The 26,641-nt window shown below is 31.4% G+C and overlaps 2 protein-coding genes across 4 annotated transcripts in view; one reads left to right on the top strand and one right to left on the bottom strand.

Moving 5' to 3' along the window:
• Positions 1-900: 900 nt before the first annotated feature.
• LOC143257386 (clarin-2-like) lies at positions 901-13,045 on the top strand. The gene is made up of 3 exons (XM_076515976.1): positions 901-1,347; positions 8,819-9,007; positions 11,306-13,045. Exons 1-3 carry the CDS (start codon positions 1,098-1,100, stop codon positions 11,575-11,577), a joined length of 711 nt encoding a protein of 236 aa, XP_076372091.1. The 5' UTR covers positions 901-1,097; the 3' UTR covers positions 11,578-13,045.
• Positions 12,940-26,641, bottom strand: part of LOC143257385 (M-phase inducer phosphatase-like) — a 32,968-nt gene continuing 19,266 nt past the window's right edge. For all 3 annotated transcript variants that reach the window (XM_076515973.1, XM_076515974.1, XM_076515975.1), the window contains 10 exons: positions 25,737-25,859; positions 24,603-24,785; positions 22,772-23,101; positions 20,997-21,075; positions 20,127-20,164; positions 18,280-18,342; positions 17,752-17,850; positions 16,244-16,380; positions 15,322-15,439; positions 12,940-13,720 (listed from right to left, as the gene is read on the bottom strand). In XM_076515973.1, coding sequence (XP_076372088.1) covers positions 13,580-13,720; positions 15,322-15,439; positions 16,244-16,380; positions 17,752-17,850; positions 18,280-18,342; positions 20,127-20,164; positions 20,997-21,075; positions 22,772-23,101; positions 24,603-24,785; positions 25,737-25,859 — 1,311 coding nt within the window. In that variant the 3' untranslated portion in view covers positions 12,940-13,579. The remainder of the gene's footprint in view (positions 13,721-15,321; positions 15,440-16,243; positions 16,381-17,751; positions 17,851-18,279; positions 18,343-20,126; positions 20,165-20,996; positions 21,076-22,771; positions 23,102-24,602; positions 24,786-25,736; positions 25,860-26,641) is intronic.

Here is a 26,641-nt window from a genome sequence, read left to right as displayed (position 1 = left end):
TTCAGCCGTAAGGGTGCCTTAAGGTTACGGCTAATCTCACTATTCGTAGGTAAAAGAGTAGCCCAAGAGCTGGCGGTGGGTGGTGGTGACTAACTGTCTTTTCTCTAGTCTTACAATGCTAAATTAGGGACGGCTAGTGCAGATAGCTTTCGTGTAGCTTTGTATAAGCACCCCAGTGGCTCAGCGGTATGTCTGCGGACTTACAACGTTAAAAACCGGGTTTCGATACTCGTGGTGGGTGGAGCACAGATAGCCCAATGAGTAGCTTTGTGCTTAATTCAAAACAACAACAACAGCTTTGTACAAAATTCAACCAAAAAACAGTTTCGAAATAATGTATGTTTTGTTTTTTCTTGAAGATTTTTATATACACGTGCTCAGGCATTAAAGTTTTATGTGAATCTGCTTTAGACAAAAAGCTGACTATTGCATATCAACTCGTGCACCGCTATTTTTATTTATTTTTTATTTTATTTTATTTCTTGAAACAAACACAATTTTTTGTCTTCAAATTGCAAATTCAAATGAATTTTTGCTGCTTATTATTTAATATTAAAAAATAAAAATTTAACTTTTATCTTATTTTCTCCAAAAATATTGCAAATGTTATAAAACAGCAAAGTACATTTTTTTAATGTCAAATTCTATAAATTGATTTTAAGTGTGTATTTGTATTTAATTGCATGATTATTCAAATTAAATCTATCTTTTCTTTGTCATTAGAAACTGATGACTGTTGCTTATGAAAATTGTTTAAATTTTTGGAATACAAGTGACTTGGTACAAAGTTTCAATGTATTAATTAATTTTGGTGTTTTTGGTTGTTTTTTCTTAAGCTACTAAAGCGACCTCTATGACAATATAAAAAATTAGCTGAATATGACAACTTCAGTTCAGGTTGCTCGGAAATTTTCGGATGATTTCGTACTAGAATCGGCCGAGAAGTTACGAGTGCGGTTTGGGATAGGTTAGGTCGTTAAGGATACGGGTGAATACGTGTCGTGATTTTTCATATTTGCTAACCATTCTTTGCTTATTATTACATCTGTCTGTATAACAGACTTAATAATTTTCATGTATGAAAAAGTAAAGTCAAGATGGATCTAGTAAAGAGAGCTCTAACGTTTCTAACGTTCTTTGTATGTTGTATTAGCTTAGCATTTTTAGCAGCATCTTTTGCGACTCAGTCTTGGATTGAAGCAGAACCAATACGAACAGGAATCAAGTTAAATTCCACTTCATCATATGGTGAAGATAAAAAATTTGTTGGGACAATTAACTTTGGTTTGTTCAAAGGAGAGAAAGTATTGGATTATGGCTTAGGACCAAGAAAATCCCATATTTGGAGTTAGTAGCTTCCTGAATTATTATGAGAGATTTAGCTAGCATTAGTATTACTACTTAGTTACAGTTCACAGATATAAGTTTTAAAATAAATGTAAGTCTAATAATAATAGTTTTAATGAAATAAAATTAAAAAAAAATGTATCTAGACTTCGAAGAAAATCCAGTCACGTACTTTATTTATTTATTCATTCATTCAAACATAGTAAATAATAAATTAATCAGTCAGTAATTATTTTTTTAATATATAAGTTGCTTTTAAAAATTGTATACGTGTTAACTACTCAACTTTACTTTAAACCATAATAACATTAAGAAACCAGACTGTCGTTTTTGGTTAAAAAGAACTTTAAAAATTAAAAGACTCACATAATATTAATACTAGTAGTAAACGAAATGTATAATTAATTGACTAAACAGCTACACAGAAGCCAGTATTTGATTATTCTATATTTTTGTGGCAATTTTGCCAAGCTAGGCTGGTCTTAATTCAGTGCACTGAACCGTTGATCCCCATGTACATTGTTTGCATTTCATTACTACAAAAAAAAAAAAAAAGGAATATTTTACTTTGGATTTAGAGGTTAGGTTGATTTATGAACAATGGTCAAATTCTCCTATTTGGTCAGACAAAAATAGCCAATTAGATAGAGTTGGCACTGGGTGCTGCTGAGTAGATAGATGACTTACCCTTTAGTCTGTGAATTCAAAATTAAGACTGACTTGTGCAGACAGCCCTTGTGTGGTTGTATGTAAACATGTGAAACAAACCTAAACATTTTTTTTTTCAATAAGGGGAATTCATCTCATTTTATGTTTCGGCAATCCCTGGCTATCCATGTCCTTTTTAATAATGTTAAAACATTAGTGATAAGACAACTACATTCACACACATACCACTTCTGTTAATAAATGAAAAAAGGAAGAGACTAGAGTTTGTATTAATTATATTAAAACAAACAGTTGCTGTCTTACTTTAATCAGTTAATATGGTGCCAATAGCACAACAAAAAGACTCATGAGACATTTGGTGCAGTACTAGAATAAATTTCAGAATGGTATGTTGTACCACATTAATAATAATTATAAATATTTTCAAGATGGAGATTAGTTATCTGTTTTCTACCACTAAAGAGGAGAAAAAGCAGTTTTTTATTATTTATTCTAACAATAAGGTTGGGACCCAGATCACCTATATTTCTTCTATTAAGTGTAACCAGCATCTTGGAATGGACAACCCCTTCATATGCTTCTTAATATTTTAACAGATGACTTAAGAAGGTTGAAACGTTATTCTGTACTTTACTTATAGTTTTAAAACTCATACCAGCTGTATTTAGAATACATTTTAATGTTTAATGACTTTGCTTAAATTTTCCCAGATTAAAAAGTAATAGATATAAATCTTTAATAGTTGTTTCATGATTTAAAAAAAGATAAGCAAAATTCCATTTATTTTATGAAACTAAACCTTTACTTTTGTTGTTGCTTCAAAGGTTTCAGTATACAAATAATAAAAGACCTTGAGAAAAAAAGATTTATCAAAAACTTTGGATTTACTTTTTTTTATCTTTCAGGAATTCAGGGCTGGATTAAGAATTATTGGGGCCCTGGGCATTAATAATATTGAAGCTTCTCTTCCATTAAAAAAAACAACAACAACAACAACAACAAGTTATTAAAATATTTAAAGCAATAAATGGCGACCAGTCATTCTTAAATCTATGTTCACAATACTACGTGTCCTCGGAATGTTTACTCGCTGTAAAACTAATCGTATCACAGTACTGTCTCATTTGTTGGTGTATGAAAGAGTTGGGGTGCTTGGCTAGACATGCAGATTGTACAATGAATGATTGAAAGTATCAGGAGATACTTTTAGCAGCCTAATTTAGGGGGATCTGCCCCCCCCCCAATTGATATAATAATATGCGATTGATGTGCAAGTCAAATATATGAAAATGGAAATGGGTGCTATTGGAAAATGATTAGTAATTGAACCTTAGCTGTTCTCTCTTTGTACTTTATCTCATAAATATAGTAAACAGGTTGTTTTGTTTCATTGGCCATTATCTGTTTTGTCTTGTTTGGAGTTTATGGGCACATGCCCAAGTGTTAATCTGGGTATTCCATCATCTGAATGAATTGTTTATTGGATTAGAATTTTTCCCACTACAGAAGGAGAAAGAAAAACTGCTTATAAGTTATATGGCAACACGTATGACCTTCTTTACGGGAAGAAGCAATATTAGGAACTTGGCAGTTTGTAAATAGCTGCTTACTGTCTCTTGATCTGTCAAAACCTGATTAAAAAAAATGCATGTAAACCTCATTTTATGTTCTATGTCTTTAAAAACTGTGTGTGAACATTGCTTGATTATGGCTTTTTATTTTTAATCTGTTGACCCTCAGTGGATTAATGTCTCATCTCAAGTTATACAGGTCAATTTTAGTAATTTCCACAGAACACACACTGTACTAGATGAATTTACACTATAATTACTAGTATTTGTTTATTAATAATTGTGAGATTAAGGGCAATAATATAAGAAAAATGAAACTTGGAATACTTCTAGAAAAATTTATTTTAGTATTTTGACTTCTGTGGAATAAAGTTACACTCTCCAACACACACAAAAATAGAATAATTTGTTTTTTTACTTTTATTTAACAGTGAATACAATGAAGAATCAGTAGTTTGTTTGGAATATTGTATATCTTGTTTCACACAGCTCTTGAGATAAATTTACTTGCGTTAGATTTTTTAACATTTAACCACCATTACAATGCAGTGAGTACAATCCCCTCTCACAAACTGATATGGAAACTGTTGTTTCTGTTAATGCCATTGTGAAGTACAAGGGTATTTATGTACTTGTTAAGTAAACAGCCTAAACGTTTTTGTAATTTATAACCATGGTATTTTTACTTTCTAGAACAGGCAGCCAAATTTTATTAGGCTTCTAAGATAGACAAAATGATTTGAGGTTTAGTGTCCAAAGTATGCCTTTTTAAACTATTTATGTGCATGTATGTGTATGTATAGGCTTCCATTATTCATATTTCTCAGTAACTTGCATGGCCCCCTGTAAATCTATTCAGTGTGTTTTTCTAGCAGTAGAATGAACATTGGGAAAAAAACAAAATCACTGATCCAGTGGACAAAGTGTAATGGTAAAACTAAGAGATTGAAGTCTTACTTTTAAAACATGATATAGTGCAGTATTATGGTCTTATATGTTGGTTTTTGTACTATCTCAGCTGAAGGTCTCTCAGAATGTTTAGAATCCTGATTACAGATCTCCACCCAGTTAATCGATAGGTACTGTGTAGTAGCTATGGGCCCTCTGAAAACTTCTGATATACCAAATTGCTTGAAATTGAGTACTGGACAATGTTGTAAATTATGTGAAAACATATTGCATGTTCACAGGGTGTTTAAAATTACATGATGATAATATTAAATACATATTGAAATTTGTTAATGTAAGATGACTAAATAACAAAAACTGAAAAAATGAATCTGTCACAATAAATATAAGTGTGATATTCTTTCAGAAATTGGTGAATTATACCTTAGTAATAAATTTTAAAATAATGTTTATTACCTTGGTGTAGTGTGCAAGTAAGCCTATTTTAATTTAGTTTTCTTCACAATTCATGTCACTGTCACGTAGAAAATCCAGATGTTTTACTGGACAGTAAACCTCTTCTTGTAAGGTGTCATTACTTTGGGTAGTTGTTCATTTTCCAGGTACATCATTGCATGGTTGACCTCTTTTTGAAAGTGGGACAGAGTTAGGTATGAGGATTCTTTTAAAGTTGAACTTTGTGACCTGCATAACAAGAGTTTGTGACTGACCTTGATGTGGCAGAAAATATCTAAGGATTTTTGAATAAAACATGATTTTGAGGTTGCACATTATTACATTGTGTATTTTATTCATCGTGAATGGTGTGATTTTAGTTCCAAGGTAGTCTGCAAGGAGGAAAAAACTTAAACCAAGATGCAGTTTTAGCTTAAAAACCTTTGTTCTTGTGCAGTGCATCAGAAACTTTAAAGACACATTTTTTTTTTTATGATAATATATACATGAAAATATAGGGTGAAACTTGTTCAAAGAATTTGTCAAAAATGAAATATTCCAAAATATGATCATATGAAAATGTAATGTTCTACTAGACAAACAGTTTTCAGTTTTAAGGCAGGTTTAACAGATTGAGTTTTCAGCTTTCCTGACTCCATATTATGTTGTAAGTTTTCATTTATTATTAGGGTTATTTCTAATTGGCAAATGTAAAATAGTTACTTTTTTGTATGGGAAGGTGGTGGTAAGATGGCCACTTTAATTTTGAATGAGTTTTTCTTTTTCACTATTTGAATGTTGTGAGAAAGTAAAATATTTTAAAATGAACCTTGTTTTATTATAAAAGTTATTTCTCATTAAATCAAAGATTGGACATGAGCCTATTTTAGATATTCAAAAGAAAAATGCAACTCCTGTGGTTGTGATAAAATGGCCCCCATCTAATCCATAATAACTAAAGTTGAGTGCCTCACTTAGCTCATGGCAAGGATTGGGACGTTCTTGTGTTGTGTATAATTTGTGTGTTGTCTGGGGTAATGGCACAGGAGAACAGATTTACGTAACAAAGATAGTGGGAAAAAAAAGACAATTATAGAAACAGGTAAAAAGAGTCAAAAATTGTTTTAGAAATCAGTATTAATGCAAGTAAGCCAAGCCTAAGCTCATTTTTAAACCATGTAAACCAACTGAGTTCATAATAAAACAATTATTATTAGTTTTCTAATTAGTAGCTTCCCACACTTGTTACTAAACTTTAGTATTCTATTTATGCTTCTAAAAATTTGTTTGCTTTGTACGTCTCTAACTGGAATTTTTGTAGCAAAATGTTTAAAACACAGCAAGAAACAACATTTAATATCATATCACTCACATCCTTAAGTTAGTGTTATGAAGATCAGATAGATTAGTGGCCCATACTTCATATAATGTATACTTGTACAGTCTTCTCCCTTTGAAGTGACTTAGAGATCAAATTATTGATGAACCATAGACAGGCTTTAGAAAACTTGATTAATAATTTATCTCTAAGTGTTGATTACAGTAATTGATGTAATTAGTTAATTGATGTAATGACTTTATTTATTTGTTAAAATATTCCCTTTTAGATAAATTTATTATTGTTGAGCTTAATCAGTGTCACAAATAAAAAAAAAAAAAAATTGAAGTTATTGTTTCCATTTTTATTCATTTCAGTTATCCATGTCTCGTGAGAATAACTAGTTAGCTGAATGTATTTAATAATTAATTGATTATCAGATTCCACTAAATGTTTAGTTCTGGCTGAAACACCTGGACAAAGACAGACCATCATTCACAACACAAGTATACAACTTTATATTTGTTGGTTCTGGCTCACTATAATGGTTAGTTGTAAGCTACAATACTGAATTTGAAGTTAAGTTTAGTCCTTAAAATAAAGGGTATTCTTCATTACTTTAATCTGAAGACTACTCACTTGTGATATAAATATTCCTGTTTTAACAGTGTTGGTCAATATGCACTAAACAAATCTATTAAAACCGTGAACACAAGGTATCGTACTTATTTTTAAGACAACACCATTGAAACAATATGAATCAATTCTTTCAAAAACAGCTACCAAATTAACAGTGAATCTGAGGGTTCATGCTGTGCATCTCAAAGGTTGTACATGCATACCCCAAGAAATTAACAGTTGTTGTTGTTGAGTAGCTGATCTCCTTGTAAGTATCTTTGCTAGAACTATGCAGACTTAATGTAAATCTATACAAATATTCAACAGAACTATACTTAAACTACTGGAGAGACAAGTATTCTCTGCTTCATTTTCAAATTGTATAAAATGTATGCTAACGTGGATTATTTTGAAATGAGCATAAATAATTCTTTCAGTATATATATGGTAAGAAATAGATGTAACAATAAAACACCCATTGCTTTTAACATGAAACTAAAACAGTCCACCTGTAGTAGTAGTGCCAACAACACGTTCATTGACCAATCTGCAACAAGGTCATAGGGTCTGGAGAGAATCTGTGTTTTCATGAAACAGCATGTGTGTGGTAATCTTTGAAGTATGGTGTATGAATGTTTTAGTTAGCATACCAACCTATACATAATAGTATGGTTAGTGACCCAGTATATAATAACCACATCCTGTGATTCTTTGTATTACCAAGTTCTTGTGTACTTGGCCCTAACTGCAGCCTAATGGATGGTGTCACCTAAAGTGCTAGAATGGTCAAAATATTTCTTGGAAAGGTTATCTAGATGGAGTGACCTTCGTGTTTACTGGACTTAATTCCAGTCAAACGGGTATGGAATGCTATTGGTAAGGTGGATCAGATTTTATCAAGTGACACCTGAAAATCCATAACAAAAGAGAGACATTTCAAAATAATGGTCTAGGATAGTAGGAGATTTTATGAACACTGGAATGAAACACTAGTGCTAGATCAACCTAGTTGTGTTGTAACATACTCTATGAGGAAGTGACATCTCAAGAAGTGTAATACCAAGATTGTTTTGATAAATGAATAACCAGATGCACTTCAGATAACGTTATAGATCATTAGACACTCGAGATGCATAAACTTAACTGAATGGAATTATTGAACTTGTATTATTCCAATGTTTTTATTTTTGTCTTGTCATTGTTATAATAGTATAAATTATACTGTAATGGGCTTTAGCAGTGTATACTATCATAAATATTATTAACTGTAAGTCTTCAAAGGTTGGGAGTATTTGATAAAAAGAAAAAAAAAACAGTTTTGTGTAAAGACAACTATTAAAGATTCAAGACTGACCATGCTAGGCCTGATATACTTGGTATGTTTTGTATTTTGTTGAACTGTTGTCTGTATTTATCTGAATGTACATGGAGTCAACCCATTGGAGTGATAGTGTGTGGGAGAAAGAATGTTTGCTGTAATTCTGAACATCTTTATTAAGTGTCCCTATGCAGACTGTGGCAAGCCTTTAGTAAAATATACAAGTCTGATGTGTACAAAAAATTGGATGTGTTACAAATGTGTTTTTATCCATTATACGTCTGTGAACTGCCAATGTAAGTCTGACCAAGATACCAGTGGGTCAGTGTGCAAGGTGGTGTTTGTGTCAAAAATAAAAATATTTTTGTTTAAATATTTTATTTGCATACATTTTATGACCTAAAATACATGTCTACAGTTTTTATTCAGTATTTCTATGTATTTTATCTGGTATTTACTCCATCACAAGCTGTTACTAAGTAAGTCAGTAGTGTAAGGTAAAAGGAATAAATTGGTAACTCATACACCAAATACATAATATTACATTCATTGATACTTTGTAAAAGGTCACAGTATGCTCATTTTGACCCCATCCGTGCACATGGGTTAATTTATTTAATTTTTTTTTTATAGTCAAAACAGAGCTTCTAAAGAACCCTACACTGATGGTGTTTGGGCTCTGGTTGTTTACCATCATCTGTGTGGCCTTGTCTATGGTATTTGGTTTGGTTGGAGCTATATTTGCTGTTATCAACACTGTCATTGTACCAGTTGAATTAATCACGGGCATGGTGGGTCTCTATCTTTGGAATTGTATAGGAGGTGAGTTTTAAGAATACATTTTATTAGAAAAGTGTACATGGAAAGCTAAGGAACCTTATAGGAGGTGAGTTTTAAGAATACATTTTGTTTAGAAAAGTGTACATGGAAAGCTAAGGAACCTTATAGGAGGTGAGTTTTAAGAATACATTTTGTTTAGAAAAGTGTACATGGAAAGCTAAGGAACCTTATAGGAGGTGAGTTTTAAGAATACATTTTGTTTAGAAAAGTGTACATGGAAAGCTAAGGAACCTTATAGGAGGTGAGTTTTAAGAATACATTTTGTTTAGAAAAGTGTACATGGAAAGCTAAGGAACCTTATAGGAGGTGAGTTTTAAGAGCACATCTTTTAGAAAAGGTGCACAGTAAGTTTTGGCCAATTTCTTTTGTTGACAGTATTCGATTTTTTGACATTTGGCATGTAGCCAAAGTCTAAGCAACTTCAGAATATTACTTTTTGTATGCATATTGTACTTTCATTGAAAGTGGTTTGAAGGACAGATGCTCTACTTCTGAGAATTGGCAAAACACCAAATAAACCATTAGTACTTTCCAGGTACTTTAAAAACATTTAGGGTATTAGTAAAACCTTTTTATTGTGTTAGCTGTAACTACTTTTGTATCAAACATATGAAAAGCTTTCCCTATTGGGTTCTTGCCTTTAAATCATTGGCATGTGAACAAATTTTGACGTGGACAGTAAGGGACGGGGGCTTAAAGAGGTGAGTACTGATCATGCAAGGCTGCAGAAATGTGGAGGGAGGCCATCTAGGAGACTTGTTTTATTCTCCTAACTTGTAATTTTTAATATCAATAAAAAATACAGATGTTTGCACTTATCTTTCTTTCTTTCTTCCATTTGAACTTTCAAGAATTTTATGGAATCTTTAGGTATGGAGAGGGGTATTGTGTGTGTGTTCAAAAAACACATTTTTAGGCTCATACTGTTAATTTTTGTTCCTTAGATTAAATAAAATAGCACTTTAGCACCCTCTGTTGGTTCCTTAACTGGGAACTGAAAATTCATTTAGATTGTGATGGATTAATTGTGAATGTGTTTTCATAGAGTGCATTATATTGTTATAAATACATTTATTTTACTGTAATTCATTTATTTACATATGTATATTTTTGATCTGTAAGATTATTTTGAAAACAAAAAAACACCTTTAAACTTGCTTTAACTGGTAAGCACCTTTCAGTGTCAAGTTTAGACTTGTAATCACAAATTTATAAACTTATGTGAAAATAGTGATTTTAGTTGTATTTAAATAACTGTTTTGGGATTAGTATATTGTCACTTTGTAATATGTATAGGGCCCCTTATAGGTAATTTGTAAGCATACCTATTAACAACACTAAAATCTGGGGTGTGGTTCCCTGTGAAGATAGCACAAAGCAGACATTTATTAGGCGTATTTCACATTGTAAAATGTAAAGAATGCTCAAATGTTCATTTATGAGCAACACCAAGGAGTTGGGACCATAAAGATGTTTGTTCTAAGAATTTTGCAGCTCATTCTGAAATCTGTAAGTTTATATTTGTGAAGAAACTCCCGTCCTTAGAGAATATAGTTAACAATATTCTGTTTCTCGTTTACTTTTCCTTCTACTTCTCAGAAGCTTATTTTAGTACAAAACCTTTTATAACCTGAGAGCAGGTTGTTGAACAATACTCATGAAGCCAAAGTCTGAATACCAGTGGATTGAGTTGTTTATATCATAAAGTGGAGTGAAAAGTAACTTACAGTTTGATAGCAAAGTGTTAAAATTTAGATTATGCAAAGAACAACTTTATATAACAGAAAAGTTGAACTGAAATATGTAGAAGACTCCCATAGTAGCTAGTGAGATAAGATTAAATGCATGCCTCCAATAAGCCCTGAGGGCCTACAACATTAGCTGTTAGGGTTTAGTACCTATGACTGTTTATCTGTACCAAGTATGTTGCTTTGTGCTTAACAGTTGTTGGTAGTATTATTTGTTTAATTCGTATAATTAGGGACCCAACAACTAATACATTCATAGACCTACATGTAACTTGTTGCAAAGTAGTTTTAGAATTAACTTAGTTCAACCATAGAACTGACAAAAAAATCTCATGGATAATTCTATATGTAAATTTTGTACATGGATTGCTGTAACAAGCAAAGCATTACTTAACAGGACTACAATGTTTGTAGCCTGCTCATAATGAAAGCAGAATGGTGTCTGAGGATTAAGATGTGAAAGTTTATATTGTTCTGATGGCATTACTGTAATAACTTTCTGTTAACATTACCTATGTTATGTTTTTCACAGCTGTTGCTTCCTTAGCTGCTGTTCTTAGTTGGGTTGTCCAGTATTACGTAAAGTTACAGAAGAATGTTATGACAGAAGAGGAGATTGGAGACAAGTGGACATCTGAAGGCCAGGCTCGCCTCGGCTCTAGTTTTTGGTTTGTCATAGTTGCACTCGTCCTCTACGTTTTAAATATTTTTATAATAAAACTAGCTCAAAACCACGTGTGGGAACACAGGCAGCCAAAATCCACAACAGATAAGAACCCAGAGGGTGCAATTATGCTTTATTAATCCTTCCCAGTTCCATAATTTTTTTAAACAACTCTAACTGCTCGAAATGTACAAAATATTTTTTTACATAAATTAACATGGGGAAACAAGGTTGTAAAACTCAAAGTATGTACTTTCGTTGTCATATTTTGAAATGCATGAAACTGAAGTCACGATTGAAACATTTGTTCATATGGTCACTTTCTGTAAGCAATCCAAATTTTGGATAACGTTTTTTTTTTCAATACAAATGGAACCCATTCTAGAAACTTAAATATACAACTATAATGGTAAAAGTATTTAATTATTATAGTTGTAGAATTCATTTTACCCTAGAAGAAAGTTTTACTACCCTGATTCAACTATGCACTACAAATTAGTTTGCTAAAAAAACAGTGAACAGTTACTTTAGTCAGGTTTTATTAAAATATCACATTTTGCACAGTTCATTAGATATAGATTAAGTCTACGTTTGTTTAGAATGATAGTAATATACAAAACTTTATATAGATGTGAGGAATTAACATAAATAATCAATATCTGGAATCACATCACTTGTATGAATTAAGATACGTGGATACCTCATTCTTCAGTTAAGGACAGTCACAGAAGCGGGTTAGTGGTCAGATCATTATATAACCTGAATTCTGTTTTAAGTTGCCATGGAACAATAGTTCCACAAAGCTACTAGATGTAATATCAAGGGTGCATTATAAGTGTGGTTAACATAGCAAGTATGTTAAAAACAAGGACTCCATTTCATTACTCCTATCATATGTAATCATTGTAATGAAAAGTTAACTTTTGTATACAGGAGGTTAAACCCCTGTAGGTTCACATTTGAATAGCAGCTTTGCATAAAGCCTTTGGAAAAAGGGCTTGAGATTGTCAGAGCAAAGAAAAAGTTGAAACTACAGGATTACTATTTGATTCAACAAGTTACTTCACGGAGTTACTGGTGTTGTATACATGTTAGTGATTGAGGTTGAGCCATTAAGCAGGAGAAATATTCAGATCTGAGGAGAGGAAGAAGTGGGGCTTTTCGTAATAAACTGCACACTGAAATGTTGGAGTTTCGTTTCTTTTACTGTGGGTAGTTCATATTCTGCTAGAAGAATTACTTGTATGCATTTATGAATAGAAATCTCAATAGTTTCTTGGTTTGAGTTAAATTTCCTCACAGAATACATTTGGAAGTGATTTACTTTGCTCAATCTCAATGGACAAGTTCTTAACAGTGATAAAATAAATTGTGATTTTTCTTACGATTGAGTTCCAGGTATAGAAATTTTCCATTAACCATTATTTTTATAACTACTTATATAAATATTGTATATTTATACAAGTGTCTATTAACATGCTAGAGTGAAGAAACTTGTATGCAATATAATTCTTTATTTCTTCAATTTTTAGTACATCCATGTATATAATTTTAAAACTTTTGTAACCAGACCTTCCATTTCTACCCAATAAAAATCTAAGACATCGTTAATAGTTATTTACTTTGGCATGTACGTTTATAAAAACATTAATGTTTGATCTTCAGAAGTACATGACAGTGTCATTTTCTATCAATTAAATTTAACAGAATTCTAATTACCTATCTTGTTCAGTAAAAGACTTACCTTCCCAGAATTTTCTAATTACTGGTCTGCAATACTCTAGAACGAGTTTTAAACCTTGCTATTAAAAACATTAAACACTGGATATTAAATAATAACATAACCAACTAACTGAATTTTTTATAACACTTTAATACCTGAAATATTTTCTTGTAATACCTGAAAAACAAAAACAGTTACTGAGCAACTACTCACTGGTAAGATGTACAGAGATAAATTCTGCAGCTTGAACTATCAAGCCTCTCTCCAACCCATAAACACAAGTTTAAAAACACTTATGTACAGTAATTAAGCACTCCAATTTGGCATGGTTCCATACTCAAAACAGTTTGTCCTCATAAAAGGCCTTGCTAGCACTCACATTCATACACACAAATATGTACACTAGGTGATGGCAATCGTTAAAATTTTAGTCCTGGACGAACAGCTACTTTTGCTTTTGAGTCTCCACTCCAAGATTTGGACTTAGCATGAAAGTGGCGAAGATCTTCTTCATGGTCCTTGTGCAGCATTGGTTTGTAATCTCTGGGTTCACAATACTCCTGGAGTAAGAGTGAAAACATTCAAGCTATAACAACAGTGTGTGAAAAGGAAAGAACAAACTATAATCTCCCCTATCCTTACAAGTTTTTTTTTCTGAAAAGTTAATTTGAAGTTGGGATGGACTTTTTCGTAGTCCATTTTCAAATCAAACTCATTCAAATGTATTTCTTTATATACTGTGAAATTAAAGAGCTATTGAATGGAACACTTGAAAATCCACATTGAAAAACTGAAACCTACATCTCAAGTTAGTTTTTAATCATCATTTGGTGTTTCTGTATATTGGTAGCTCTACTAAATTACCTTAAGTGTCATAACACCACACTCTGCTCTCTAACTGTGCACCCATCTTTATTTTTCAACACAAGGGGATCTCTTTTTACACATGGGGCAAAACCAACTACCACTCAACTTATACAACAACATCAGACAGTGAAATTAAGGTCTAGCCACAATTGCTGTAGCAATTCCAAAATGTTTGATTATTCTTCTATATTGAGATAGAGGATCAGGGCAATTGAAGAAACATTGTGAATTTATTCTTCTGAAACAATTGCTAAGTATATATTATAGCAATAGTCTACATCTTACTTAACCAGTGATTCAAAATAAATGAAAGTCACTGGACAATGTCCAGTTCTAACTACAATATTTGCTAGATAGCACAGGCACTCATTTGTTCATCTGACAGATGAGGAATAGCAGGGTTCATGTTTACAGTCTTTGTCCACAAGACAAACAAAAGCAGTTTCAAATGCATGACCCTTGGACATGCAGTCTTGAACTATCATTAAAAAGTTCTGTATGACTGATTTAAATCCCAAATGTAGAGTCTTGGGTCACAACACCTTCTAAAGGGTCATTACTTTGGGTTGATTCTCCAAAATAGCACTTCCCATGATCATCCAATTTTTCAGTACATTACCAATGTCAATAATTGCTCCATTAAAGGTTTCTAAACACCTTTCTTCATAACATTCCAATTCAGATTAGGTAGCTGTGGCTGACACCGATTTATTTATTTAAACAAACCTTATATGGCAATACAGTATACAATTATGCAAAATTTAGTGGTGAATATTCCCACACTAACCAGGGGTACATTGTCCAAATACTACTTTTGTACCAAGCCAAGTAGCATATGCAAGTATATCCTCTGGAAAGTTATGTATTCAATAATTATTATAAACAAAATACTAGCTTATGTATGTTTAAAATAATTTATTACGAACAAGCTAAAGTATACATCTTAGATAAGAAACATTAGTGTAATAAGATTGACTATTTTTAAATGAAAACTTTAGTAACCAAATTCAACTACAATTTATATTAATCTGTTTTAGTGTAGTTATTTTTTTTATGCTGGCACTTTATAGAGGTAGTATTGTTATATTAGCATTCAAATTGAGTGTAAACACTAAATATGATCTTTAAAAACTTTTTGAAAAATTCCAATTTTTTAAAAGCAATTATGAAACAGAAAAGAGTACCTGACAAATAGCAGTGTAACTTTTCATAATGTGTGTCTCATGAAGTCAGAAGAACTGTGGCGTAGTACCAATATGTAAAATACAAAAAGACAATGAACAATACCACTTACTTTATATTTTTCATAGAAAGCCTTGTAGCCACCATCTAAAACATAAACCTCAGGGTAGTGCAAATCAGGATACTTCTCCTTGTTCATCTGCCTGTCCATGTTTCTTAAAAACCGATACCTGCAATTAAAATAATAAATACTGTTGGTCATTTAACCCTGGAGCTACCACCAACATCAATATGGACCACAATGGATTCTTTAGCACATTTTTATAAACTGTTCATGCATTAAACTGATGACTGGTGGTTACAGTGGAGCTAACAAGTAAAGAAATACCAAAAATAGGTTAATATCTATTTAATCCTGAAGCTTTGTGTATATGTATATATATTCCATAGAAACAATGAACGATTTTGAAGTTTTTGTAAATTCTGACAAAAAAAAATACAGGATGTGATATGCATACACTATTAATTTGATTAAATAATCTGTACTTAAGTTTACAATTAGACACCCTGCCTAGATCAGGACTATTTTGTATACAAAGTCCTTGTTTCTGTGATGTTTGAAAAGAATTTGCCAATACATTTCCAGTATATTTTAAGAAAAGGTAGAAATGTGAATAAGAAGTCTAAAGGCATATGTGAAAGAAGAATTCAATGTTTACCTCTAAGATAGTTTAACTTAGTCTTATAAATACACTTACAACAAAGGGGCTCTTTCAGAAGAAAATTCACAATGGAAGATAACAATGTTTACCTCTAAGATAGTTTAACTTAGTCTTATAAATACACTTACAACAAAGGGGCTCTTTCAGAAGAAAATTCACAATGGAAGATAACAATGTTTACCTCTAAGATAGTTTAACTTAGTCTTATAAATACACTTACAACAAAGGGGCTCTTTCAGAAGAAAATTCACAATGGAAGATAACAATGTTTACCTCTAAGATAGTTTAACTTAGTCTTATAAATACACTTACAACAAAGGGGCTCTTTCAGAAGAAAATTCACAATGGAAGATAACAATGTTGCGGCCAGTGATTATCTTTCCTGGTTTGTTCTTGCTTGACAAAAAATTTTCCATGATTCCTTCTCTTGTGTAGATGTTACTTGCAGTCTAAGATAGATAACCATTCTTAAAATGTTTTCATTCTTAATGAAGTAAGCACAGATAGCCTATTGTGTAGCTTTGTGCTTAATTCATTAAGAACAATTAATCCTAAGTCCAAGGATGAAGGCCAAAATACACATTTCACAACTTTTCACAGAATACCATACAAGATGGTATGTATTTGATGTGAATTATCAACTACTGATGGTACTCTTAAAAAGCTTATTTAGCAACAGTTCATTATAGAAGAGCAAATACTGGATATGAAATAAAGATATCCATTTTGGATTTTCTATACAGTATGCAAGTTGTTCAATGGACAAATATACCTATCATATGGAATTACCTTGCTCTTCAAGTTATCCAAAGTCTGAGACAGGCTGGTGTCATTGATTCAGATGTCCAATGTTTTGTGTACAACAGACCTGAACATTTTACCAAAAGCTTCCCACATGTCATGTAGATAAATACAATAAATTCAGAACTTCATTGAACATTCCTTTCTAACATGCACATTGTTACTAAAACTTAGTACCACATTTACTTTTGGGCTTGCATTGATTTATAGTAACTGTATATAAAGCATGCATTTCTAGCTCAAGTCTTTTTGCATCCAAAAATCATGGTAAGTCTTATTTGTAATACTGTGCAAAGTTTCACTTTAAAAATAAGTTTTCATGGTTTGTTATAATAGAAACTAAAATGGAAAAACAAAACCATCACTTCTTAACAGTGTTTTAAAACAAAGTTTTCCCTCTGTGTTTTATCAAGAAATATCCTTGACTTTTCATTTTTTCTTAGACCCAAATATAACAGTTAACTAAGTTTGATACATTATAGTGGAATTCTGTGGTATTGATACAGTGATTTATTATTTCAGAATTTATGTATAAAACCTTAAAATTATTCCGTTTCACATTTTCCACACGCAGAACTTTATGAGGCTTTCCAACCTATGGCAAACAAGTTCAAAGTTCATAATTAGAAGTGAAAATTATTTTCTACAATTATTTAATATTCTTTGTATTAAGAAAAAACATTGAAAAACTTATTTTAAAAGGTAATAGCATGTATACAAGGTATTAAAACTGAAATGTGTCCATATATTACAAAACACCAGTCTATTAAAGCACAGCCAAGACAGGCCACTTTGTAAAAGCCAGTTTTATATTCTTAGATATGGTAGATTGAGTGCACGTGTGTAATGTCATTGCAACTTTTATAATGTTAGCCAGGTATTGCTGAAAGTAATAACAATGGTAGAGAAAATAAAATAGTCTTGGATATTTTGTACTACATCTATTACAAAAAGGTTACAAATTACAGTTTCTACAATTCCCAAATTAGTTACAATTCATTTATTACAAAATAACTTACTTGAATGTGTCCTCCATTATACTCATAAGGATATCGACAGTCTATTATAACATAACTATCGATAGCATGACTGTACTCTCCATTGAGAAGGTTTACAACCTACCATGGATTTACACAAAAACAAATTTTTAATGAAATTCTACACTTAATTTCAATGCAATAATTAAAACCAAGTTTAGAGTTTAACACAAAAACCAAAACTAACATATTTACACAAATTCTATTCAACAACCATTTTCTAACATCTTTCAGTAAACTAACAATAAAACAATACGTAATAAATTGTGAAATACCATCCACAACTAACTGTTGATTTGTTATATGATATCACCATATTCAAAGTAAACAGAATAAAAGGGTTCAACCAGAATCAACAGAAAGTCTAATGAAGATAAAGATAAATTATAGAATTTTTGAAAAGAATAAACAACCCTCTTCTCTCATTTTAAATTCACAATTATAGTAAGCTAATATTTAACACTCCAATTTTTACTGCTGTTATGGAGTTCAAAAAGCCAAGAAACTGACCGTGTCAGGGGATATGCTTCTCAGGTCTTCATTCTTCCCTTGGATCAGAGGTAATACATATGGCTAAAAGAATAAAACGTTTATTATTGTTAAGCGAAATTATACTGCTTACTGATAACACAAACCCAGGAAAAACTTTTTTCTAATTTCTTGGGATACAGAATATTTATATGAAAAACAGATAATTATTATTACTTACATTTAGCACGAGTTTTTTCTTACCACAAATGGTTGTGTGAATAAATTTGTAAAATCTGAAGAAAAACAGTTTAGAATGAAGGACTATTCTAGGACAGTGGCTATTGACTGATTTAATTATATAAATTTCAATGTGTCCATATTTGTACAGGAATTAATGAACCTTCATTTAAATTTTCTTCTAAGAATGTACAGTCACAACATTAATGCTAACTCCAACCTATTTATACTTGTATACAGTACTGAAACAGAACAAAATACATCACCAATACACGTACAAGAAACAAGCAGTCACTGCAAGATGGTGATGTTATTAACAAAATATAATAGACACATTGTACAATGTATTTAGTATATTGTACACCAGCCCTCAGATTCACGAGGTGATTTTATTAACAAAACAATATAATAAAGAGGTAAACACATTGTGCAATGTATTTAGTATGTTGTTCATCAGCCCTCAGATTCACAAGTTCTTACTGCTGGAAGTTTAAGATTTATATATGATGAAATATTTCTCCAAGTCTTCACAGTTCAGCCAAATTGTTTGATCATCTTTTGAACTTACACAGCCTAAAGGGTGTTCCTACTGGGACTACTCTACAACAAGCTATAGGTTAAGTTTTCCAAAAGTCTGGTTACCATCAATGCCTCATTTCACCCTTTCTGTATTTTTAGATCAGTCTTACTGAAAAAAAGAAACTTTTCCCAATGGCCTGTGAGGAAGTAGCTTCATGGACTAGAATATGCCTGTATATTGCCATCACTTTTATGAAGGCCACTGATGCCAATGGTCAAGAGTCTCACACTTGTACTGATCATCCACTGTCTTGTACATCAAAAGCAATACTATTCTCCTCTGTACCATTAAGAAAAAACTATTGTGGATTGTTGGTAAAAAATTCAAAAATGGATTATTATGTTTTGCTACCTCTACTTAGCAGAATTTTAAGCAATTACACATTCATTTAGATCACTTTGGGGTAAGGTGTATTTCAAATGTTCAAGGTAATATTCACACCTTGTATTAACCAAATCCTCCTTACTTTCAGTAAAAATATTGAGTTCTAGTTTAATCACTTCTACTGTTAACAATGACAGCTTCAAGTAGCCAATTCAGTATTAGTTAACATACCTCCTAAAGAAACAATGTTGCTCCTATATTTCTACGTCGGCTATCCTTAATCAGCCAAAATATATTTTAGTTTGGGAAGCCATATATGGACTACACAGCTACTAATAGGCATAGTATGACTGTACTTTCATTGACTACTGGTGTGACACTTAGTTGTTAGATGAACGAATCACATTTAAATTATCCACAAGTAATTATGCTCTGGTGGATCTAATTTACACACAATAAAAGGGATGGTATTCCTTTAGTATTTGCCTTATATATTCCTTTCCCTTCACTGTTTCAATAATTACCTCCAACATTTTAGATAGAGATATACAAAAGTTAACCGAGTTGTGTTTTTGTTTTTTTTAACATTTAACATTAAGCCAACGATTTTTGTGTAACCTTACATTTAGCAATTGTTAATAGACTAAAAGCTTGCAAATGTATGCTTTCTTTAAGCCTTAATAAAACAAACAACAAAAAAAGAACTACATTTACACAGTTTATTTACATAGTAACCACTTCTTACCTTTGAAAAATCTCCAATCAAATCTGGCTCTTGAACAGCTAAACCAGTTAAAAACATAAGGAATGTTACACTATATTCAGAAAAATTATTACTTACAAATATATCGCATAATCTGTACAGCGTTAGATATCAGAATGGTAAGGAACACAATATGTTTCAGCTCAAACACTAAAAGTGCTAACTGAATGACAAAAAGTAATGCTTGAAGCTTAATGAAAGAAATTATATTGACAATTTTAACACCCAGCAGGTCTTATCAATCTTTACAAAATCATTACAATGCCCCCTTCCCTCTTTATTAATTAAAATTTTTCAGAAAATTTATACATTAATAAAGTCAAAAATATCTTAGTTTGACATCACCATTTATTCACATATATCATCTATAATCAAAATTATTTTAAAAGAAACCAAGTTGCTGTAGCTTAGACAGGTCTGAAGTTCTTAGACAAGGTTATGAATGCCTTAAGCCTAGCTTACTCCCCATTAGACTGGTTTATTAGAGGAAACTTGTAAGGCTAAAGGTATGCATTCTATCTTCAAAACTCTTAATCCACTTATTACCATCTGATAAACCATGTCCGGGTTAATTTGTTACAAAACTTCATGGTTGAATTCACGATACAAGTTTTCCAACTGCTTTTATTTTGGGAGTGAGCAAGTGAGTGGGGCAAAAAACAACAGTTAAGATTAAGCTAGACTTGAAACTATCCATACTCACTGAGCAGGTGCTATGATAAATTTAAAAACTATGAGCAGCAAGTCTAAGATTTTATTAATTATATATAATCTGTCAGAGTAATAATGTACAACTCCACACAAAAAAGTACTACCACTACACTACTACCAAACAAGTTAAACATTTCTTACATCTTTGTAATGCCTTCATAATACTTGCTTCAGTTTCTGAGTGGGAACGATGTAAAGGAGTTTTCTTGGGTTGCAACACCTACAATAAAAATTAAATCAGGCACTACATCCAACCACATTCTTTCTTGGGTTACAACACCTACAATAAAAATTAAATCAGGCACTACATCCAACCACATTCTTTCTTGGGTTACGACACCTACAATAAAAATTAAATCAGGTGTATAACCAACTAAATCTTAACTTTTGGAAAGTTTTAAAGGCAATCAATATTTCAGTAAAAAACAATATTACCTTTCAACAGAATTAACCAAAGTAAACCAATAACATGCTATAAAGTCATAATAGTAATTCTTAGCATTTTTTCCAAAGATTTAATTAATTTTACTTTTCAGTTTATTAGATCTAAACCCAGGTTCTTTAAAAATTAAATACAAACTTTACACATCTTGTTTTATACATTCTTTGGGCTGTTAAATGTGGAAATATTATTTACAGTTAGTAACTAGTTAGACATAGAAGATATCCAAGACTACATTTCAAGTGAAGACTTTTTTAAAAGTTTAAAATTACCCGTGATTTAATCTAGGTTATATGTTTATTAATATGCAATATTCCCAGTTCTGAAACACTAAATATCATGCAAAAATTAACATAAAACTTCTCTCATCCTTTCAGTATTTTATGTAAGGCAAGACAGCATAAACTTAGTGTAAGCAAATTTCCTATCATGTATGTCAAGTAAAGCAATTACAAATGGTTTTTAACACAATACAATACAACAATTTAAACATGAAAATAAGTTGTTTTTGAATCCTTTTCTTAATAGCAATTGATTAAGAGAACTAAATTTTCTTTATGTTTCTAAATATCTGGAAGGAAAACAAACAAAAAGCTCTTAAGTAAATTTATTACTTATGAAAATCTAGTTTAAACAGTTCCCCTTACTAAATATTCCCAAAGTCTTAAAAAAGTTTGGAAACATTTACTTTATCATATCTTATGTACATTACAGTTTATAATGGATTTATTTTTAAATTGAATATTTGGTAGCACAATTTCTTTTCCTCCCCCATCAGACCATGCTGGGCTTAAAAATAATGTTCAATTGGTATTAGTTTCAGAAGTACACAAAATGCAAAGGTAGCTCTATTAAGCACAACAAATGTCAATTTCAATTGGTATTAGTTTCACGTGTTGCTACCACTATCCTTGCCATTGTCCATGACAGATATTAAAATTAAAGAGGCTGTTAAGATTATAATGTTTGTCACATTACAAACCAATTTAAACAAGAGAACCTGACCAAATTTCTTCAAAATTGGTCCACCTAGGTCATCTGGTTATATTATGAATATGCACACAGATGCAAACAAATTTATTAATCATTGTAAAATTATTTTTTTTCCAGTTTTTCGTTATATCATTCACTAAAAAATTGAGTCTAAACAATTTGATTCAAAACTGGATTACTGAACAGAGCTCTTTACACATTTATCAGTAGTCTTATTACTATAATTGTTACACACAATGAAAGGTTTGAAAATCTGGAGATCTAAAAAAAAGGGGTGGGGTTAAAAATAAAAGAATTATCAGTAGTGAGAACTTGTTACAATAACAATAGTGATAAACCTCAAAAACCTCTATTAACTAAGATTATACTGATTCCTTCAGCACATTTATGATAAAAGCAGAAGATATGTAGATCAAAAGCATCATTACATTTCATCAGATATAGAAGTGTACAATAACAACAGCTGATAAGTAGTTCATACCTCAGAGTCATTTCTGGGCTTTGCATGAAATCCTAAGCTTTTCCTTCTTTTATTTTGAATTGGACTTGAAACATGTTTAGGTGGTTCTGGTCTCTTAAAAGCTGACTTTAGATCCTTTAAAAAAACCCCTTGGCTGGATGTAGGTAGGCAACTGTCATAAGGAGCAGTGTTCTCTTTACATCTATTATTGTTATTTGTATCAGGATCAATGTCAATAAAAGATACAGTACTATAATTCTCCTCATTTGCTGGCTCAGTAGTTTCTGGTATTGATAAATTTGAGGGACACTCTGCCACGTTCGTACTTCCAGTAAATGTTGAATGGTCAGGCTATACAAAAAAAAAAAAAAAAAATTGGCTAATCTAATTATTAAAGTTATCAATTAATATTAACTTTAAAAATTAGTTACAACATTGTATTTCTTAAGCTATAACTTAAAATATACCAGTCAGTCTTATTCTAGTCAAGAGTACAAGGTTGCTTTCTTTAGATGCATTTATACAATACCTTGTGGCTTCCTCATGGTTAATACACACAACTACTTGGTATTAGAATATTGATTTTAAGTTGTTTGATTTTAATAGCATATTTTCTGTAATTTCAGCTGTGGAAATTTCAAAAAAATGTTTCTATCACATAAGGATTTTTTACAAATTGAGAAGAATAAAAAGTTATTTAGATCAAATTATTATTTTGTTTAACACAATGAACATCATGATTGGTTTTAAGAAATCCATAGCAAATGGTTCTCAACAATTTAAACATAACAACATGTGAACCGATTTTAATGAAAATGGTTCACTTACGTGAAAGTAAGTATGTTTTGTGAAATATCTCGAGTGACAGATATTTTCAGATTCAGTGTACAGGAATTACTGTTGAACAAGTAAAAATTAAGACAGCCATTGCACACCTGCATTTTTGTTAATTATATGCTACATTATTATCTGAACAATAATTAATGTTTCATGGCAAAACCAAACAATAGGATGTTATGTCTACCATTAAGAATCAAGTCCCAAATTTTAGGGTTTTTATTCAACTGATCTAGCCTGTAGTCTTCAGACATACTAAAGCAATAATTTATATACGATTTGTTTTGTAACTTTGCACAAAGCTACTTGAGGGCTATCTGCACAAGCTGTCTCTAATTTAGCAATGTAAGACTTGAGGGAAGGCAGCCAGTCATTACCACCCACCAAACTCTTGGACTATTTTACCAATGAATAGTGGGATTGATCTTCACATTTTAATCCCCCCATGGCTGAAAGTGCAAGCACGTTTGGTATGAAGGGGATTCAAACCTGCAACCCTCAGATTACAAGTCAAGTTCTTTAACCACCTAATTTAAATATCACAAGTATATCACCTTGTATCCAAACAAAGTTCATTATAACCTAAATGAAAAACAAGTTTCCCTGACCACTGAAAACCATTTAAAACATCTTACACAAAACTAACTACATAACTAAATACAATGATGGTTAGCAAGTCTAAAAAATAATTATTTCTCAGTTGGCACAGCATCAAATGGCACCTGCACTACTTTAAAAAGAAATAAAATTGATCATTTCACCAAAAGTGGAAATTTTTTCCATTTACAGACCAAGAGATATTTGTAGATACACTGTCATTTGTAATGTCCTGTTGGAATGGCTTTTTACTTTTAAAGCTGTCTATGTCAATTTAAAGTCACAGGGAGGACAATAGAAAAACAGTAATAAATCTTTTAGAAAGGTTGATTGAACCTGTTATCAAGTTAGTTACCACAGATATTTCAATATCTAAAAGATGATGATGCAATAAAAAAAAAAATCAGGCAATACATACCATTTCACTCTTTCCTTCAGTGGTCATAGACAAACACCTTCTTATAGCTGGTTTGAGTTTTCTGTCATTATCATTGTTCTGGCAGGTTAAAGGTTGATAAGAGGCATCCTTCTGGAGTACATCACATCCTAAAGGAGCTGTTAGCAATCCAGTCATACTGCTGGGTAAAAGTGTTTCTTCATTCTGTACAAAAAAAAACAAAACAAAACAGAATCATGAACATAGATTCTACCAGTAATACATACCTCCACCTTGTAATATATTGACTGGTTCATTGTCACCTTCTCACACAGAGCTACATACTGGCAAATACAAGGTGATGCATAAGTTCTAACCTTTGTGGCTGTTAGCTGAATGCACAATTTTTGTTAAGAGAATATCATAACAAGACCTCTTTTTGTAAAGTTACTGAATTTCCCAAACAGCTAACAAAGAAAAAAATACAAAAAATAGACAAATAAACAATGATGGTAGGGGCAAAACTTAGAAATATCACGATGGCTTATGATTATGTCAGCCTCCACTGAACTTGTGGCTTGTTAAGCTCTAAGCTCAGCATAACATCTGGTATTATTTGATAATCAACTGAGTATGATCATTTGAAATGTCTGTGTATATACTGTATGTGTTATTTTCAATCAAGACTAGTAACATCTTTGTTCATTTTTTATTTTCTGGCAGAACTACCAAGACTATCTGTTGCTGTCTCTAACTAGAAACTGCTGACCAGAAGGAAGCCAATCAAAAGGCAACAACCATTGCCAATTTTGGAACTGCTCTATAACCAGTGAATGGTACACTGGTTGTTACATTTTGCCTTCTAAAGCTAAAATGATTTCAATCCTGTGATCTGCAGATTGAGGGTTGTCACTCCTAACCACAAGACCAAGCCCGTAGTAATAATTAAAACTATACATCTGAAGCTAAAAAAATGGTAGAATTTTAAAATGCTTCAATGAACCTTTTGGGTTTTTCTTGCAGTAAAATATCAGGTCTGTTTTGTTTGGGTTTTTTGTATTAAATGAACAAAACAATTCAAATGTTTGATAGCTATGAAACATTAAGTGTAAAATAACATTGTTCAACAGTGTTAATGAATTTACCATAGTAACAGATAAAAACTGAAATGCTTACAAACTTGTCATCTACTTCTAAAAGATTCATGAGTTCATCATCATCATCTGTGTTAACCGATTCCCTTGTACAAGAAACTGATGAACTCCGAGAGGTCATAGATCTGAGAGGACTCCATTCAACCTATGTAAATATTTAAAGAAATTATTAATATTCTGCACTGATCACTAGTTAGCAAAAATCAAATGTAATTTTGATGTGTAAAGACTTACATGAACATGTAATTAATAATAATTACAGTTCGCCAGCTTAATCTAGTTCACACAAAAATAGTTTAAGTTGTTGATAAAAATAATGCTTCAACTACTACTACTATATCCAAATTGCAAAACAATCTGGTTTTGAGAGTGAGGCCTTACTAGCACTGAATATAATGTTTTATTTTCACTCTTAAGTTCTTTTAATATGAATTGACAAAGAAATAAACTGTAAAAGTAACTAGGAAGCACATCTAGAAGATCATGCGACTTCTTTGTGGATACATTTTAACTGTCAGAAACTCATGAACTGTTAGCTAACAAATAATACCAGTTCCTAATTTATAAACTAAGCCTTTTTGTGTGTGTGAGAAACGTTTCTTCAGAATGTAACATGCACAGTAATTATTGATAATAATTGAATGTAAAACTGTCAAAATTTAAGCACAAAACTTAAAGAACAAACATTAATGAAATTATGTTCATCCACTTCTAATAAAATTAAAAGTTTAATCACTGTATTAGACAAAATTTAAAAAACACATTCCATGTAGTAAATGCTAAGAAAATAATTGACGCTGATTTAAAACAAAAAAGCCAATGTCCAATGTTACGTAAAAAATCTATGGTTCCTTGCCTTACTATGAGATTAAGTTACCAGTAAAACCTAATATATGTACTTTTCTATCAAACTGAAACATACGAGAT

The sequence above is a fragment of the Tachypleus tridentatus genome, chromosome 7 (assembly GCF_004210375.1).
Source record: "Tachypleus tridentatus isolate NWPU-2018 chromosome 7, ASM421037v1, whole genome shotgun sequence".
NCBI classification, from domain to species: domain Eukaryota; kingdom Metazoa; phylum Arthropoda; class Merostomata; order Xiphosura; family Limulidae; genus Tachypleus; species Tachypleus tridentatus.
The sequence above is the reverse complement of the archived record's forward strand: the minus strand, read 5'-3'. Positions and strand labels throughout refer to the sequence as shown.